This window comes from Dioscorea cayenensis, chromosome 12 (assembly GCF_009730915.1).
Source record: "Dioscorea cayenensis subsp. rotundata cultivar TDr96_F1 chromosome 12, TDr96_F1_v2_PseudoChromosome.rev07_lg8_w22 25.fasta, whole genome shotgun sequence".
NCBI classification, from domain to species: domain Eukaryota; kingdom Viridiplantae; phylum Streptophyta; class Magnoliopsida; order Dioscoreales; family Dioscoreaceae; genus Dioscorea; species Dioscorea cayenensis.
Window position 1 is genome coordinate 3,554,565 of NC_052482.1, and position 17,655 is coordinate 3,572,219.

The following is a 17,655-nucleotide window of genomic DNA, read 5'->3' on the forward strand; positions in this document are numbered from 1 at the left end:
GTATTGAACACCAAATCTTTAATGACTAGTGCAATGGCAACACATGGAGAATCACTTACAACTTGACTTCTTTCAAACATTTGATAGAGGATAATACATGCCACATGGTTGAAATCATTCCGCGGGGTTGGGATAAGGTGGCTGATAAATTTGCAACTCAAAGGAGACATACCCATGCTTCTTTAGTTATATTTGTATTTGTATTCATTAAACCTTATATTTTATTTTAACCTTTTATAAAATAGCCACTATCTAGCTTATTTAAATTAAAAAAAAATGCCACTAGCCTCTTAATCTATTGGTACATGGTCCCTTGAGGTAGGGTGTTTGTTTTGAGAACAAGAAATTGATCCCAAAGTCTATATAAGGGGAGTGTACACATACTTATTGAACTTATTCCACGCTTGTGCACGTCCTCACACATGCTTATTGTATTTTCATAATAATGAAAAATTAAAAAAAAAAACAATGAACAACCATTAAAAATTACATAAATACTCATTTGAATAATAACCTCTTACTTAGATCATACAAAAAATAATGTCTAAAACTAAGTAGAAAAGTCATAAATTTCACATAAATTTAAAATTAAATGCAACAATTATTCCAACTCTCCAAATTAAAACTATTTAAATATATAAATATATCATAACAAATATTTCAAAATACAATTAAAAATAGCAGAAAAATCCCAACCTACCCCATTTTTTATTATTTAAATTATAAACAATATTCCAACCACACTATCCGAGCTGAGGACAGCCACGTGTCAGAATTACACGTGTCAAACAATGATTGGAAGTTGGATGCCAGAGTCTTGGAGAGCTCCCCGCCGCTTTCTTGCTCTCATCGCCTTCAAAACCCTCACTTTCATCGCTCCCGGAGCTCCAACCTTGGATCCAAACCTTCATCGGAGCTCAGTTATCGTCCCAATAGGTGTGTTCTCAATCCCGGTTTCCATGTTTCCTTTCAATTTCTCCAATTTTTCCTTAATTTCGAGGTTTTGGTTTCATTTTTTCATTGAATGTGTTGGTCTTCCTGTTCTTCTTCATGTGAACGATTTTGATCGGAGAAATCAGTTAAAGTGAGCTGTTTTGATGTTATTTGGCAATAAAAAAATGCTTGCTTGATTTGTGTGTATGTATGTTTTCTTTGGGTTTGATGTAATATGTACATATATAAATGCTTGACCTTTGTCTTGATGAAAAGTATTTTAGATGGAATGTTTTGATTGAGTGTGTTCCTCTTCCTGTCCTTCTGAAAGTGAATGATTTCAATTTGAGAAATCGCATAAATTGGGATCTTTTGATGTTGTTTGGCAGCAGCAGCGGCTTGTTTGCTTTATGTGTGTGTGTGTGTGTATGTATATGTTGTATTAGCATGGTGGTATATGTTTATATTTAAGTGCTAGATATCTGTCTTGATGAAAGCTATTTTTTTTAATAGAATGGTTTTTCTTGTCATTGAATGTGTTCTTCATCTCGATGAGAATAATTTTGACTGGAATAATCACTTGGGTGTTAGCTATATTGATGTTGTTTGGCAACACAAGGTGCTCTCCTGAAATGTATGTTTATGTGCGTGTTATATTTTGATGTACTCTGTCCTTTTTTTTTTATTTAAATTTCTTGTGTTCTGTCTTGATGAAGATAATTAGAATGCTTTCCCTGATTTTTTTCTTATCTTGTTCTTTTTATGAGAATGCTAGCATCATTATGTTTTAAATCTATTGCTTCTGAATTGCCCATGTTTAAAGTTGTGCATGATGACACTTGAAAGTGATCAGAAGTTGATGATCTTTTGCATTCTTTAAATGTTGTTTTTGATGATGCTAATTGGCAATTCAAATTGCTCCTTTACGGTTTTTTCCTGGAATGCACACTTTGTTATGTGATTCTGATATATATGCATTGTTGGGTGTAAGGTTGCAGAATCGATGCCGATTGTTGAACAAATTATGGCTTATGCTATGCGTAAGCTGAAATTTCATGTGGATGAGTGTGATGGTGGGGAATCCAGCGGTGAAGCTGTTTTAAATCAAAAGAACGGTGAACTTGCTAATAGTGATCATGAGATTTTTCATCTGACTAAGCTCAGGTCAGAGCCCAGTGAAGCACTTCGTAAATCCACACATGGTCCACGAAGTGCTCCCGTTTCAACAGTCAAGATGTTGTTGGGAAGGGAAGTTAATTATTCTGGGAGGGGGAAGTTCTCTTCAGCTGATTGCTCGCATGTTCTTGGTCGCTATTTGCCTGTCAATGGCCCTTGGCATGTGGACAGAATGGATTCAAGAGCATATGTTTCTCAATTTTCAGCAGATGGTTCACTTTTTGTTGCTGGATTTCAGGTTTTTTGTGCTTTTCAACTTTGCATGCCATGATGAATCAACCTTTTGTTGAATTTTGAATAAGGATATACTATTTTTTTTTTCATTTGAATTTCATGTAGGGAAGTCATATCAAAATATATGATGTTGAAAATGGATGGAAAGTACGGAAAAATATTCTTGCCAAAAGCTTGCGATGGACAATCACTGACACATCTCTTTCTCCTGATCAACGTTATCTTGTAAGACTTTATTTGCTGTTACTAAAGTATTCTAAAGATTGAACTCTCCATCATGTGCCTTTCCAACTTTCTAGCCTTCAACATTGAGTTCTACATCTTTTCAATAAAACTGAACTGGATATCATTGAAAAGAAATATTTGGAAGGTCTCATTAGAAATTATCATGTAAGAAAATTTTGGTATTGAGTTAACTTGATTGGCTCTTGTTAGGATTTCATGCAAATAGGCCCATATTATCCACACACATACACACACACACACACAAAACCATAGGAAATTAGGTGTAAGATGTAGCAAAATTTTTTTACAAGTTACAGACAAAGATAGAAGTAGCTACCATTAAAGTTTGGGATGAGGATATATACTTAATATTTCTCAGTTGTATTAAACTACATATGCTGGCTTCATACAAAACATTAATTATTCAATAAATAACTTATGTCGTATCTTTAAATTTTTCTAAATTTTTACATTCTTAAATGTTCTCGAATTATTTTGTAAAACATGAATGAAAATTCTATTGCAATCAATTGACTTCTATAATTAAAAGAAAAGGTCATCAAAGTCTTCTTTGTTGAATTTTTTGAAATTTTGAGCGGAAAAAACATTGTAAAGAATTTGAGAATATACTTGAATAAAATACCCAAACAAACACCATCTACAAATGATTTCAAAAAATATATTGCATATTTTGAAATGTTATTTAGATATGATAATGTGTTTAAATACTTTTATTTTTTGTCATTAAATGGATTTTTAAACTTCTAAAAAAACTGTTAAATGTAGAAATTATTTTAATAGACTCTGAAGGAATTCTAAGTTCTAAAAGTGCCTTAGTTCCAATTACATTTTACTAATACAGGGAAGAGTAAAAATTTAATAACTCTTTTAAAAATGGATGTAGGATTGTTTTAGAAAAATTATAACTAGGACTATTCTAATGTTGAAAATTTGTTTATTGAAAATACTTATAAAGCTATGAAACTTATTTTTATGAAGTCTTGGACTTGTTTTGTACTATGAAAGAAATAAGCTTGAGTTCTCATTTACATGTTAAATCAACTAAAACTATTTTTCATATTTATTTTTCCAACTTGGACCTGCCCATAAGCAATTCCCTCTCCATATCTCACTCATGCCTAGCTTGCTCCCCCAACCTTAGTTACACATTTGGTTTGCCACTGCTTCTTAGCCAAAGTTATCTGCCTTCAGATGGTTCTCCACCTCCTATCCGAAGATTTCCTAGATTTTGAACCTCACTACATGAATGAATAAGCTGAGACTAGATTATTGAAATAATGTCTAATAAATAGAAATGCAAAACCCCCATTAAAAGTAATTTAGCAATTTAGTATTACTAGTCTATATAGCAAGTGAAAGTAGAATAAATGGGGGAGCTTTTTTGATTGAGTAAAACTAGACATACTTTGTTATATTCACTAGAAATTCGTCACTTGTGGAGCCAATTTTGGTTAATTACTGCCGAATTTACACTTGGAAGGATTGCTTCCTTGAATGGGAGTAGGATACTAGCTTGAATGATTAGCTTATGATTTCATGTTTTAGTTTCATCAGGTTCAGCTCATACTAACCAAATTATTGTAGCTTTGCCCTGATAAAAGTTGTCTTAGCCAATCAACATGTTAATTATTTAATTGATGACTTGTTGGTTATATAACTAGCAAAACTGTACTCAAGAAGAATTGATAGGTTGAACTGCATGATCATTTTGCTCCATGAATTGGATTTTGACAGAGCCAATATATGCTATGAGAGTTTATTGTCTGTCAAGTGTGGACCTTTATGCTTTGTTGATTTTTTTTATTTTGTTAGGCTAACATACTTGAACTCAATATACTCTGCTTATTTGTTAAACTATTTCTCAGAAATTTCCCTTTTTCCTATTGCAGGTTTATTCTAGCATGTCACCTATCATTCACATTGTCAATGTTGGAAGTGAATCAACAGAGTCATATGCGAACATTAATGTATGCACCATGCTGTTGATCATATTTTATAATAAAGGGACTTAATTCAGGGATTTTAGATGGTGTTTATATTTGTGCTTTTATGTCATTTTCTATTAGCATTTTACTGCTTGATAAAATTATGTTGCCTTCTTTTTAAATTAAGCTAACTGCAGTCATATTGTCTACTATTGTAAATGCTGCTTGTTTAAAAACATCAAAAGTAATGGTTGAGAAGCTTTCAATCAAATCTAGTTGTTCTTCTTGTAGAAATGTTTTTGATGTGTTTCACTTTTGTGATTATGGTAAAAAAGAAATGCTCATTTTTCCTTGCAGGATATTCATGACGGATTGGACATGTCATGTCATGATGATGGGGCTTACTCTTTTGGAATATTTTCTGTGAAGTTTTCAACTGATGGTCGTGAGCTTGTTGCTGGAAGCAGTGATGACTCAATATATGTTTATGACCTTGAAGAAAATAAGTTGACTTTACGTATTCCAGCTCATTCGGTATGGTATTCCCTTAGCCCTTAATTTTATATGGGTGTATGCTATCTATTTATGTTCACTTAATGCTATGCCTCATTGTCTGATTACTAATTTTGTTATTACTTATTAGTAAGGACAAATTGAGGCTACTTGGCTTTACAAATGTTATTTTTGGTTCTACTTTGTGGGTACAGATGCCCTCTGTAACTATTTTGGAAATTTAGCATGTGACACATGACTAACTGTTGTTTGCCATGTTATTTAGCATTTGACTAGTAGTTTGCGAGCTTGCAAATTGAAGATGATCAGGGTGCCCTTTCTTAGGAAAACTGACAGCTAGGTGCACCATTTCATGGCCTCTAAAATTTGATGGCCTCAAACTTATTTAACACTTTTGGAACATTAATTGAAGGGATGAGTTGACAAGGATGATTAAAAGACTGACTTTTGCCCTACTGCAGTGTAAAACTTAAATTTGCTAATAACAGCATCTAAATTATTTGGCATGCTATAGTGAGAATGTCTTTTCTTCTATGATACTATTTTATGTCAAAAAAGGATACTACTTTATTGGGATTTATGTATTTACATAGAATTTTATCCTCCCATAAAAATTTTCTTACAACCCGGTAATTTAAAAAATTGGATAGAAGTGTGGCTTTTAGATTAATTTTGACAGCTTCATAATGTTCTGCTAGGAGTACATGCGTTAGTGTAAGTTTGCTTTTCCATTCTATAGAGTAAAGAAGAAGGTAGACCATTAGATCAGATGTGTACTTTGTGTTTCATCTAATTATGTTAGATCTGCTGTCCCCACCTTATCGCAAATTCCTGGTGCACATTAAAGGGCACATAAAATATTTCATTGCAGTGTCTACTTTTCTTGATAATTATCTTTAAACTTCCATACGTTGGAGAAATGGAATGAGTAGTTCCTTTTGTGATACAAAAACTGAATAAACTTCTATGAATTTTTGGCATTTCCCTTGTCTTCATGTTCATCTAGATTTCAATTGGCATATCCCCAAACCCAAGGGTCCACCATTCTAATAAAGGTTTCAACGAAGTTCTCGGCATTCTGAAAAGCATTGAGTTCACTTAACTTTTATTACCATGCACCATCCCATTTGGCTTAGAACTTCTGTTAATGAAATTCTTGTAGCTATCATGGTTTAAGATTCATTATTCTTACCTTAATCTTGCCTCGTGTGAGTCCATGATCACTATTGTCACGGGGCTGATCTGCCTAGATCGGCACCGTGTGGCGAATGGCTACGCTCGTTCGCACCAACCTAGCCTTCTCCCCAAATAGCCCTAGAATCCGGTCAAGAAAGAGACAAAGAAGCAGGACACCAAGTATGAAAAGAGAAAAAGTAACTTTCTTGAAGTGGAAAAGTTTACGACCTCACCTAAGGCCACAATTCTCACTTGCCTTCCAAAGGCTCTCGTTGCCCCCTTTTATAGGCAAAAAACCTCAAGACTTAACCATTCTTGGGTATGGTCGGCCACATCTTCTGCCATGCCTGGACGTCAGCCCGAGTCAGCAGCATGGCGTCATCACCGGCGGTACCGCGCGCGTTACCTAGCCACGCCGTGCCATGCCGAGACGCCTTGCCCTGTTCGCGACCTTGCCATGTGCCCTGCGCAAGCCGGACCGACCTTAGCCAAGACACCACGCCCTGCCAGCCTGCCAACCCGACCGGTCTGTCTGGTGCCATGCCCTGCGACCCGCGCCATGCTCGCGTCAGCCGCAACCATACTGCTCGTGTCAGTCCGCTTTACCCAGAGCGACCCGGCCCTGCTGTGCCATGCCTCTCGGTAACTGATCTGTGACCCACCTAAGTCATGGATATATTTTCTAGGCCAATGCCTTAAAATATTTTTGGCCTTTCCCGGCCTAGAACTGCCGATACCATCACGCCCCGCTAGGTCATTGCGCGCGGCCCTGTCGACGCGCCACGGACACCGGTCACGCTTTAGGTTAAGTTGCGCGGGATGTCATACCCGCTAATGACTGAGTGTGGTATCCGACTGTACAATCTGTGCTACCGATGCTCGCCCTCGACCATCGTTTAGGCCAAGCGACCCGGTCATGCCACGCCAACGGCGGACGTCGAAAAGCCCCGCTACAACTATCCTGCAAGGCTGTGCCACCATGCAGGTGGGTTCCTCATTACAATGCAGCATTAATTATGAAACAATTAAAAAAAAACATTGTTCTCAACAAACCGCAGAAGATGCATTAACCATTAGACAGTCAAACACTAGCACTTCTACAAATATCTAGATAAATAGAAGTGAATAATTACTGGCAAAGTAGATGGTGGGCCACTCAGTTTAAAATGGCTCCTCAAGAAAATTAGCGTACGACTTTTCATAACACAACCTTTTATGGCATGCATTTCTTTCTATTATTAGTTGGTTTTGTCAGTTAAGAACTTGCAGACAATATATGCCTTGGAATTAACACATGTGAGTTCCTTTTGCCATTGGATAACTTGGAAATAAGTTTCCATGCCCAATTCACAAGATGATGAGCTTCCTGGAGTATGAGTCATCTACTTACTAGAGTTGCATTGATATTTGGTCCCTTGTTTCACAGTCATAATTGTTAATGCAATAATGCTTTGTTGAACATGGATGCCACCGATCACATGTGAATTCAGTGATTAGGAAATTACATGGTATGAGATTTTGTTGATAAAAATCACATTATATAGCAGAATTTAGCCTGTTTGATTAGTATATCCAAGCTAAATACATGATGCTGGAATGCTTCAATATGTTGCTTCATTTGACATGATAGAACATGCAAATTTCAATACCCTAGTTATGTATCAATTATTAGAATATCAGGTTATATGGGCTGTAAAGGATGAGCATTGTCAATGAGAAATTTTGACTTGATGGAACATTAAAACCTACTATTTGTTTCATTTACTTAACAGTGGATGCTTTCTTGCTTAACATTGAAGCCAAATACAAAATATGTACACCTTTAAGGGTTTGGACTCATAGACTACCAAGTGATTAAACAAATATCCAAGTACTAGTACTACTACCATACATATTTCAATTTCATGCTATCTTTCTCATATATGAATATGGTTCTTTAGTGTGGACTTATTTAATCTATTAAATATATAAGCAGATATGTTTGCTGATTGTTGAAACCACACATGATTTTATTACATTGACGGGATTGATGATTTTCCAATGCCTTCTTTTCCTTTTACAGTCTGATGTGAACACGGTGACCTTTGCTGATGAAAGTGGCCATATCATATATTCTGGAAGTGATGATCATTTATGCAAGGTAAAATTGCCACTTGATTATCTATTTTGTCCATTATTTTCTTCATCAACAATGTTGAGCAAACATGACATGGCTTTTCTTAAAAATTTTAGATTGGTATTCTGACTTCAAAAACAGAAATGGATTTTTATGATCAGTGCTTTTCCCATTATTTTCTAATGGAATTACATGCGCTTTGTCTACTTGTAAACTATAGACTATCTCTATTTTAGCTTATTAATATCCAACTTTACTCCCTAACTTTTAATTACATGTGTGAAATCTCCCTAGTTAGCTGACCGACTGACTTTAAAAATGAATAAACATAATGTGTTTTTGCTCTTTAGGTATGGGACAGACGGTGTTTCAATACTAGAGAGCAGGCAGCAGGAGTTTTGACAGGTCATTTACAAGGTATTACTTTTATTGATAGCCGTGGTGATGGTCGTTATTTCATTTCGAATGGTAAAGATCAAGGCATCAAACTTTGGGACATTAGAAGAATGTCCTCCAAGGCAGATTGGTACGCTTTTATTTCTTTTTATAGCTCAAGTATTTATTTAAGAATTATGACCACCCTTCACTAGCAAGTTAGATATAATCACCCTTCAACGGAACAGCTATTATGACTGCTAAGCTTTCTTTTGTTCTAAGGCCTGGATTTATATTTACTCTATCGAACCAAACGAGAAGATCCTATGACATGCTTTTGTTAGATGCACATCAAACATATTATCTAAGTTTGATTTAACCCAAAAGCTCAAGCCGATAGGATAGGAAACCTAGACTTATATATTCAAATCCATTTTGTAATTTAACCATTATGGGACTATTAGTTAATGGTGCAAAAATGGCAAACAAACCATTCTCTCATACCATGTTAGATGCAAATCATACATATTATCTGGACTTGATTCACTCAAAAGCTAAAACTGATAAGATGAGAAATCGTGGCTTATATATTCAAATCCATATTTTCTGCATTCTTACCAGTTTCATATTAGGGAAGTTAGCTGAAGGCAATAGACCTGGAAGAAGTCCTTATGATCCATGGTTTTGATTTATAGGAGCTGCAGATCAATTTTGGGGTATAATCATAAAACACATGGAGGTTTAAAAAAAAAAAAAGAAATATTTTTGGCATCCAAAGGATTCTGAAATTCTGACTCATTATAGTTCCATTCCATGTGCCTTTCTAGAGCCTCTTCTTGCTTGCAACTCACTCTGGGAAATGAAAAAAGGTTAAAAATATTAGCCAAGTGTGACTACTAAAATGCTTACAGCCCATCCACATATGGAAGCTTCTGAATTACATCGGGCAGTTCTGTTGTCTGTGAGTCATTAACCTATGTATCATAAAGAAAAGCACTCCCTCTGTCCAACTGATTCATTGATAGGAACCTCTACCTATGCTGTCATGCAAACTTCACAGATTATGCTCCTTGAGACGATGCTCTCTCTGCCTACTAAGAAAGATGACATAAAAAAAAAAAAAGAATCTAAGTTTTCTAAGAGACCTAGGGTCCGATTCCTGTAAGGAATAGGTACTTAAATTCCCAGTTGGTGGAATCATTGCTGAGTGATCATTCACTATCTGGCTGGAAAAGTGCAGCAGAATAGAGCTGAGCATCAAGGCTGCAAGACACCTCTTCATTACCAATTGAATGGAGGAGGAAATAAGAGGATGCTGGTTCCAAATACAAAACAAATCAGTGATGAAAGTTTAGTTTCCTTCAGCATTGCAAACTTTGGCTGATGTCGTAGCCCCGCACCATATCCAACCAGATCCTGGCCCGTTATATTATATTATTTCAACTAGGGTTCATGCTTGTCTTTCTCTCCTCATAATATTCATTAACAAGAAGAAAGTTTTTGAAGGTTTGTATCCATGGATGTATGATTTCTAAGAATTAAATGCTTATCAAATGCTCTTCTTACAGCAGCTATTATTCTTGTGAATTTGTGAACATTTATATTTATACATTAGACATTAACATAGTATATAGCAGGAGCTGAGTGATATTTGAATTTGTCAGCAACTGAATAAGGACATAATATTGTGGTACCTGGTAAATGTTCCAATAATGAAACATATATCCTCCTATTTTTACTTCAATTTAAAATTTAGTGCATGACACAAGGCTGTATCACTATTACAATCAAATAAGATTTATGTTTTTGTTGAAAGATATCAAGATGTAAATCTCTTCAATCCTTCTGTAGAAAGAGTGCTTAGTCTTATATACAAACCAAACATATTATCCAGGCAGACATAACCTAAATACCCAAGTTTATATATTCTAGTCCGCACGTACTACATTACTATACCATTCTCTGTAGGACTTTATGTTTGCTCTTAATAAGGTTTTCTGATTCATTTATGCAGTTCTGGACCTAGGCTTTCTAGTTGGGATTATCGATGGATGGAATACCCAGCTCATGCAAAACATTTGAGGCATCCATCTGACCAATCATTGGCTACGTACCAAGGCCATTCAGTCTTGCGCACTCTCATTCGGTGCTACTTCTCACCTGCTTATAGGTAATTTTAACTTGTAAATAAACTATATATATATATTCATATATTCGTTAGTAAAACAATGAATCTGAACAAAAATATGTTACTCATATATTCTTCACTTCTTTCAGTACTGGTCAGAGGTACATCTACACAGGATCTAGCGACAACTGTGTTTACATATATGACGTGGTGCGTGCTTTTTAACCTCCATGTTTCTCTGTGCACTTCTTAAAAAAAAACCATAAATTGAAACACATCAATTCACACAATTACTTCATGACCGTAATTTCAGTACGAGGTAAATTAACCAAGTCGATGACCGCAACATTTTTTGCTTTGCAAATGGTTCAGGTAACCGGTGAACTGGTGTCGAAATTGGATAACCATTATCTTACTGTAAGAGACTGCAGTTGGCATCCGTACTACCCGACTCTCGGCAGTTCTTCATGGGATGGACTGGTTGCTAGATGGGAATTTTCAAGTAGTGTTGCTGATCCTTCTTTAGTGAAGAAAAACAGTAGGATAGTTTCTGAAGACAGTATGTTCAACCATATATTTCTGTAAAATTGTTTAACCTGTATTTATGATTGTGTGAGTGACTTCTAAATACCGAACTTTCGATGAACATTAGGCTTTTGTTGTGCTTTGAGATGTAGGAAATAAATGGTTAAAGTGCAACTCAAGTTTGTAAATAGTTCATGTGATTTGTGTAATATAGAAGGGAAGATGTGGGAGAGGTACAGACTTTATATGTTTATATAAATAATTAATTATTAAAAAAAAATGTTGTGGGCTGTTAAATTTCTTGATTTTTTTGGAGAAGTTTTTGGTTTTCTGTGTGCATCCAAAAGGATTCAATCAATGTAATTTGATTTCACTTGTGAAAGAAGGGTGCTTTTGATATATATTTGTAGAGTATCAGTTTTCTATGAATGTCCATCACTTAGCCGTTGGATTCGATTTGAATCCAACGGCTGCAAATCATCCATTCATATTAACAGTAATTTTTAACATTGCTCTGTACAATACTATACACAGTACAGTAAAGAGTGTTATGAATACTAACTTTTTGTTACTACTGTTTTTTAGTTTTGTTGTCCATTCTCTCGTTTGCACTCTTCTCTATTTTTTTTCCCTCTCTTATACTTTTTATTCTTTACATCCGCTTTATAAATATCGGGAAAAAACATATTATCGTATATGTATATGTATATACATATTTGAAATAGTTTAAATTTTGTATGTATTCTATTTAATGATGATTTAAAAAAACAATTTAAACAAAATATATGGAAAAATATGTCTCTTTCGAGAATCTGAATGGTAAATAATCTTTGTTTTGAAACACCAACAAATTCAAGAAATGAAAAAAAAACAAAATCAATGAATTTCATAGGATACATAAAACATTACATATTTTATAACAAATAATATCACTTACAAGACAAATTAATAGACTAATAACTAATAATGAAACGAAAAATTATAAGACTTAAAAAACCACTTTTACTTAAATCAGATGAATTCCTCGTTTTCCAAAAACTAATAAATAAAATAAAATAGAGAAAATTTCATAATATACATAAATGTTAACAACCATCTTTTCGAGTTGGTATTTAATTTTCTCCTCAATCCATTATGAAGGATTGTATTTGTGTACTTTGTATTTTTAATATGGTCCATACAATGATTATGACTTGTGTGTTTTTTTGCTTTTCATTTTGGTCCATGTCAATAGCATGATGCATAATGTAGAATGGGTTGTGTTTTTTTTCCTTGTCTATTTCTAAAATTTTTATTAATCACATTGATGTGTTTACTTTTATGTGGATGATACTAGTAATGTAGCAGTCCATCTGTCAATGCCATTAGTTGCCACATCATCTCAACTTCTTTAAATACTGATTTATTTAATGCTGATGTGGCATAAGTTGGTACATCAGCAAATTAATAGAGGACTCACTATCCAGACATGTCCCAATATTTGAAATCTTAAAACACCCACAATAACTATTGGATAATAACAGCTATATAAACAATAATCATTGAATTATCATCCAACGGCTATAAATAAACATCATTTGTGAATGCTCACATCTATTGAATCATCATTTAATGGTTGTAAATAAACATCCTTCGTGAACAATCATCTGCATATGTACGTAAATAACTTAAACCCACAAACATCATTTGTGAATGTTTACAGCTGTTGAATCATCATTTAATGGCTGTAAATAAACATCTTTTATGAACAATCATCTGTATATGTACGCAAATAACTTAAACCCACAAACATTATTTGTGAATGTTTACAACTGTTGAATCATCATTTAATGGCTGTAAATAAAAATCCTTCGTAAACAATCATCTGCATATGTACACAGATGACTTAAACCCATATATATATATATATATATATTGAAACATGAAAGAAAGAAGATGGTGCAACTTTTGTTTATTTATGTCCCAATATTTGAAATCTAAAAACACCCACAATAACTATTGGATAATAACAGCTAGATAAACAATAATCATTGAATTATCATCCAACGGCTATAAATAAACATCATTTGTGAATGCTCACAGCTGTTGAATCATCATTTAATGGCTGTAAATAAACATCATTCGTGAACAATCATCTGCATATGCACGCAAATAACTTAAACCCATAAACATCATTTGTGAATGTTTACGGCTGTTGAATCATCATTTAATGGCTGTAAATAAACATCTTTTATGAACAATCATCTGTATATGTACGCAAATAACTTAAACTCACAAATATTATTTGTGAATGCTTATAGCTGTTGAATCATCATTTAATGGTTGTAAATAAAAATCCTTCGTAAACAATCATCTGCATATGTATGACTTAAACCCATATATATATATATTGAAGCATGAAAAAAAGAAGATGGTGCAACTTTTGTTTTTGTTGGGAGTAAGTGTGAATTTTGCTGACAAATCTGGTATTTTGGTTTCAGTTGCGCTTAATTTTTAAACAATGTCCTAATCAGTATGAATGTTGAAGATAAGAGCAAAATGGATCTAGGGATTTTATTTTAATTGGGACAAAAAATTTAAAATAATTTTTATTTATTTATAATGACAAAATTTTTTTTAAAAAAAGGCAACTAAAGGTTTATACTTGCTTTCTACAAAACTTCATACTTTGAAACAGCTGCAAAATATTTTCATTGTCAATTATAATAAAAAAATTTCAATTATTTTGGCTGTGATTTTGAAGCATATGTAGATAAAGAAATTAAAAAAAAGAAAAAAAAGAAAAGAAAGATAAGAGTTTGAGAAATCACTGTATTTCAATAGTAACTCAAGTTAATGGTTCAAAACTTTACTCACATAATACTGTTTAATACTTTCATCAATATTGTTTGTTGATTGTGATGTATTTGTTAAAAAAATAAACCGTGTTTTCTCTCTCCTAAAATTACATTATAAAAAAAATTTATCCATTTGTGACATTTATCACCTTTATCCCAAAAAAAAAAAGACATTAAAATTAAATCTGTACCTTGACGATCAAGTTTTAACAAACTAGTAAATTAGAAAATTATTCCCTACCATTTTAAAGGAATTTTAATTTTTTTTTAAGAATATTTATTTATTTTTTCATAATTTAAAAAAATTAATAAAAAAAGGTAAATAGTATTACATGTTAAAAGTACAAGACAAAATCCAACAAGTACAAGAAAAAAAAAAAGCATTTAATCCGGTATTTAAATGTAACACATTTAATAACAAATATCTTATTGTACAAACAATACAAACTAATAAATCAATACAGCATCATGTCCACCGAACCGCCAATTATTGACAAATAAATAACAAATAACAAAAATTTTAAAAAAAATATATACTCCTTTTCTTTGTTTCTTCATTTTCACTAATACCCATTTTCTAAATCATATAATAAAACAAAGAGTATTTCCTAACATCCATATATCTTACAAATTTTAAACAAATACAAAAATAATTAAATTAATTAATACAACACCCCCTTCTTTTCCCTCCCTTTAAGTTTATAAACCAACTAAATAACAACACATATAAGTAACCAATAAAAAAATACGAAAAAATAATAAAACAATAACGTAAATTAATCAATACCCACCATAACGAAGATTATATATTGTATTTCTTGCTTTGCTTCTTTTTGCATTCAACTCCCTGATAACCCCAAATTTACCTGCAAGCCATCATTTTATCACATGAATATTCTTTTTTTCATATATATATATATATATATATAGTATACACACACACATTTAATATAATAACTTAAATAAAAACACTTTCTCGGACAAAATAATCAAATTTTCTCAAAATAATAATAATAATAATAATAATAATAATAATAATAATAATAATAACACACCCAATAAAAAAACTACCACAAAAAAAAAAACATACATAAAAAAATAAAACCCATCCCCCCACCTCAAAAAATTTTAATTAAAAAATAGTGAAAATTATTTATTCCTCTATCTTTTTTTATCCAAGTCCCTGAAAAGCCACATATTTAAAAATCTTTTTATAGAACTCATCTCCCCTGGTTTATATAAATCAAATAACATATCCGTTATATAAAAATCAATACATCAGTACTAAATAAATAAATAAACAAATAAAATAAAAATAAAGATAAATTGTGATATTCCTCAATTTTTTAAATTTTTTTTATCAAAACGGCAAAATTTATAGGAAGAAAGAACTCACCCTCTCTAATAAATAAATAAATAAATAAATAAATAATAAAAAAATAGATAAATTGTGATATTCCTCAAATTTTTTTTTAATTTTTTTATTTTTATCAAAACGGCAAAATTTATAGAAAGAAAGAACTCACCCTCTCCATTCCGGGCACTGCTCCGGCGACCTCGACCTCGGCTCTCCGGCGTTCCCCGGGCACGACTCCACCGCCGGCGGAACCATACAGTTATACCTCAAACAAACCGCTGCCGATCCAGGAATCTTCGCCGCCGGCGAGATCTCAATCCCCGTCAAGAAGTTGTGCTGCAAATACAACACCTGCAACCCTGATGATCCCCCCATCAATCTCTCCACAAATCTCATCGGAACGGCGCCGGTGAACCTATTGCTATTCAAGTACAAGCTCTCCACCGTCGCCAGCTCCTCCGGCACCACTCCGGTGAGCCGATTATAGCTCAAATCCACCCTCCCAATCCCCACTCTCCCCTCCGGCCTGACCTCCCCGGAAAACCTATTCCTCTGGAGAAGCAACACGGACAACGAATCAAACCCGAAGATCTCACCGGGGATCTCGCCGGAGAGTTGGTTAGAGCTGAGATCGAGGTAGTTAATCATCCGGAGCCGCGGAAGCACATTGCGGACCTCGCCGGAGAGATTATTAGAAGAGAGGGCTAAATAACGGAGGGATTGAGGGAGAGGAGGGATCTCACCGGTGAGATGGTTGTGCTTGAGGTCGAGGCGGAGAAGGCGAGGGTTGCCACCGATGGCGGAGGGAATCGTGCCGGAGAGGCGGTTGTGGGAGAGGATGAGAGAGGAGAGAGAAGGTGGAGGAGGAGGGATAGAGCCGGAGAGGAGATTGAAGCTGAGATCTAGGGTTTGGAGGGAAGGAAGGGAAGAGAGGGATTGAGGGATTGGGCCGGAGAGGAAGTTCTCGGAGAGGGCGAGGAAGCGGAGACGGCGGAGAAGGGAAAGGGAGGGAGGGATAGGGCCGTAGACTCGGCCGGGGACGAGGGAGAGGTCGGTGAGTTCGGAGAGGAGGGAGAGGGAGGGGTGGAGCTTGCCGGTGAGACCGGGGGCGCCGGCGCGGGGATCGCCGAGGGAGAGGGAGACGACGCGGTTGGTGGTAGGGCTGCAGAGCACGCCGGGGAAAGAGCAGGGGTCGGAGGAGAAGTCCCAGGCGAGGAGGAAGTTGGACCCTGGTGTGTCTTCTAAAGAAGAGTGGATTTCTTGTAGAGCAAGAAAGTCTATTGGGTTTAACATTGCAGCAACTGTTGTTGTTGTTGTTATTATTATTGCTCCAATCATCATGGATATCAACCACAACAACAACAAAGGCTTGTGCATATTCATGTTTCTTTATAGTTTTTCTTTCTTCCTTCCTAATACCTAATGCTTTGCTTTTGCTTTGCAAGAGGGAAGTTTTTCTTTTCTTTTTTTTGTCTTCTACTTTGCTTGTTGTTTTCTTCTGGACTGGTTTTTTGCAGGAGGAAGGAAGTGGGAGATAAATACTTGTTGATTTTTTGCAGGAGAAATTAAGGGAAGAGGATGAATGTTGTTGTAGGTAGGGTATAAAATACTCTTGTTCTTCTTCTTGTTGAGTTGATTTTGGAGGGAAGGTGATGAACTGCTCTTCTTCTGCTTGGGTTTTTGTAAGAGGAAGGGGAGAAAGAGGATGAGGTTGTCTGTCTGTCTGTCTGTCTTCTTCTTCTTCTTCTTCTTGGCTTAATGATGTGTGGTACAACAACACTTTCTTTCTATTTGCTGGTGTTGATAGCTCTATCACATATCTGTATCTCTATCTCTTTCGGCGTCACTTGATTCATATGCTCGCTTGCTTTTGGGTTGCACGGGGAGAGACCATTCATGGTTTCCTTTTTTTACTCTTGTTTTGGATTTTGCATTTAGGACCTTGGGTTTTTCATGAATTATTTAGAGTTACAAATTAGCAAGATAATAATTAATCTTATTGCATCGAAATTATTAGATATCTACCGTTTATTAGTTTTAAAAATTAATATAATAGGTATTTAATATTGGAAATCAAGAAAGTTAGACAGGCATTTGATTTAAAAAAGATTGAG

The 17,655-nt window shown here is 34.5% G+C and overlaps 2 protein-coding genes across 3 annotated transcripts; one reads left to right on the top strand and one right to left on the bottom strand.

The window, feature by feature from the left end:
* Positions 1-765: 765 nt before the first annotated feature.
* Positions 766-11,644, top strand: LOC120273689 (LEC14B homolog). Of its 2 annotated transcripts, none has more exons than XM_039280376.1 (10): positions 766-936; positions 1,932-2,347; positions 2,449-2,568; positions 4,479-4,556; positions 4,872-5,048; positions 8,266-8,343; positions 8,670-8,845; positions 10,709-10,864; positions 10,972-11,032; positions 11,195-11,644. In XM_039280376.1, exons 1-10 carry the CDS (start codon positions 792-794, stop codon positions 11,405-11,407), a joined length of 1,620 nt encoding a protein of 539 aa, XP_039136310.1. In that variant the 5' UTR covers positions 766-791; the 3' UTR covers positions 11,408-11,644. The 2 variants fall into 2 exon arrangements, with proteins under 2 accessions (XP_039136310.1, XP_039136311.1); XM_039280377.1 differs by having other exon boundaries at positions 851-936; positions 1,925-2,347.
* A 2,979-nt stretch (positions 11,645-14,623) lies between these two features.
* LOC120273523 (systemin receptor SR160-like) lies at positions 14,624-17,437 on the bottom strand. Its single transcript, XM_039280152.1, has 2 exons — positions 15,711-17,437; positions 14,624-15,050 (listed from the first exon to the last, which is right to left on the bottom strand). Exons 1-2 carry the CDS (start codon positions 16,922-16,924, stop codon positions 15,047-15,049), a joined length of 1,218 nt encoding a protein of 405 aa, XP_039136086.1. The 5' UTR covers positions 16,925-17,437; the 3' UTR covers positions 14,624-15,046.
* Between the last annotated feature and the right edge of the window lie 218 nt (positions 17,438-17,655).

What these genes read in the sequence shown, in the direction of transcription:
- LOC120273689 (XM_039280376.1), top strand. Translation starts at nt 792, where the DNA reads ATGATTGGAAGTTGGATGCCAGAGTCTTGGAGAGCTCCCCGCCGCTTT. An exon ending in CTCCTGATCAACGTTATCTT is followed by an intron (nt 2,569 to 4,478) that starts GTAAGACTTTAT and finishes TTCCTATTGCAG; the next exon opens with GTTTATTCTAGCATGTCACC. An exon ending in GTGTTTACATATATGACGTG is followed by an intron (nt 11,033 to 11,194) that starts GTGCGTGCTTTT and finishes CAAATGGTTCAG; the next exon opens with GTAACCGGTGAACTGGTGTC.
- LOC120273523 (XM_039280152.1), bottom strand. Translation starts at nt 16,924, where the DNA reads ATGAATATGCACAAGCCTTTGTTGTTGTTGTGGTTGATATCCATGATG.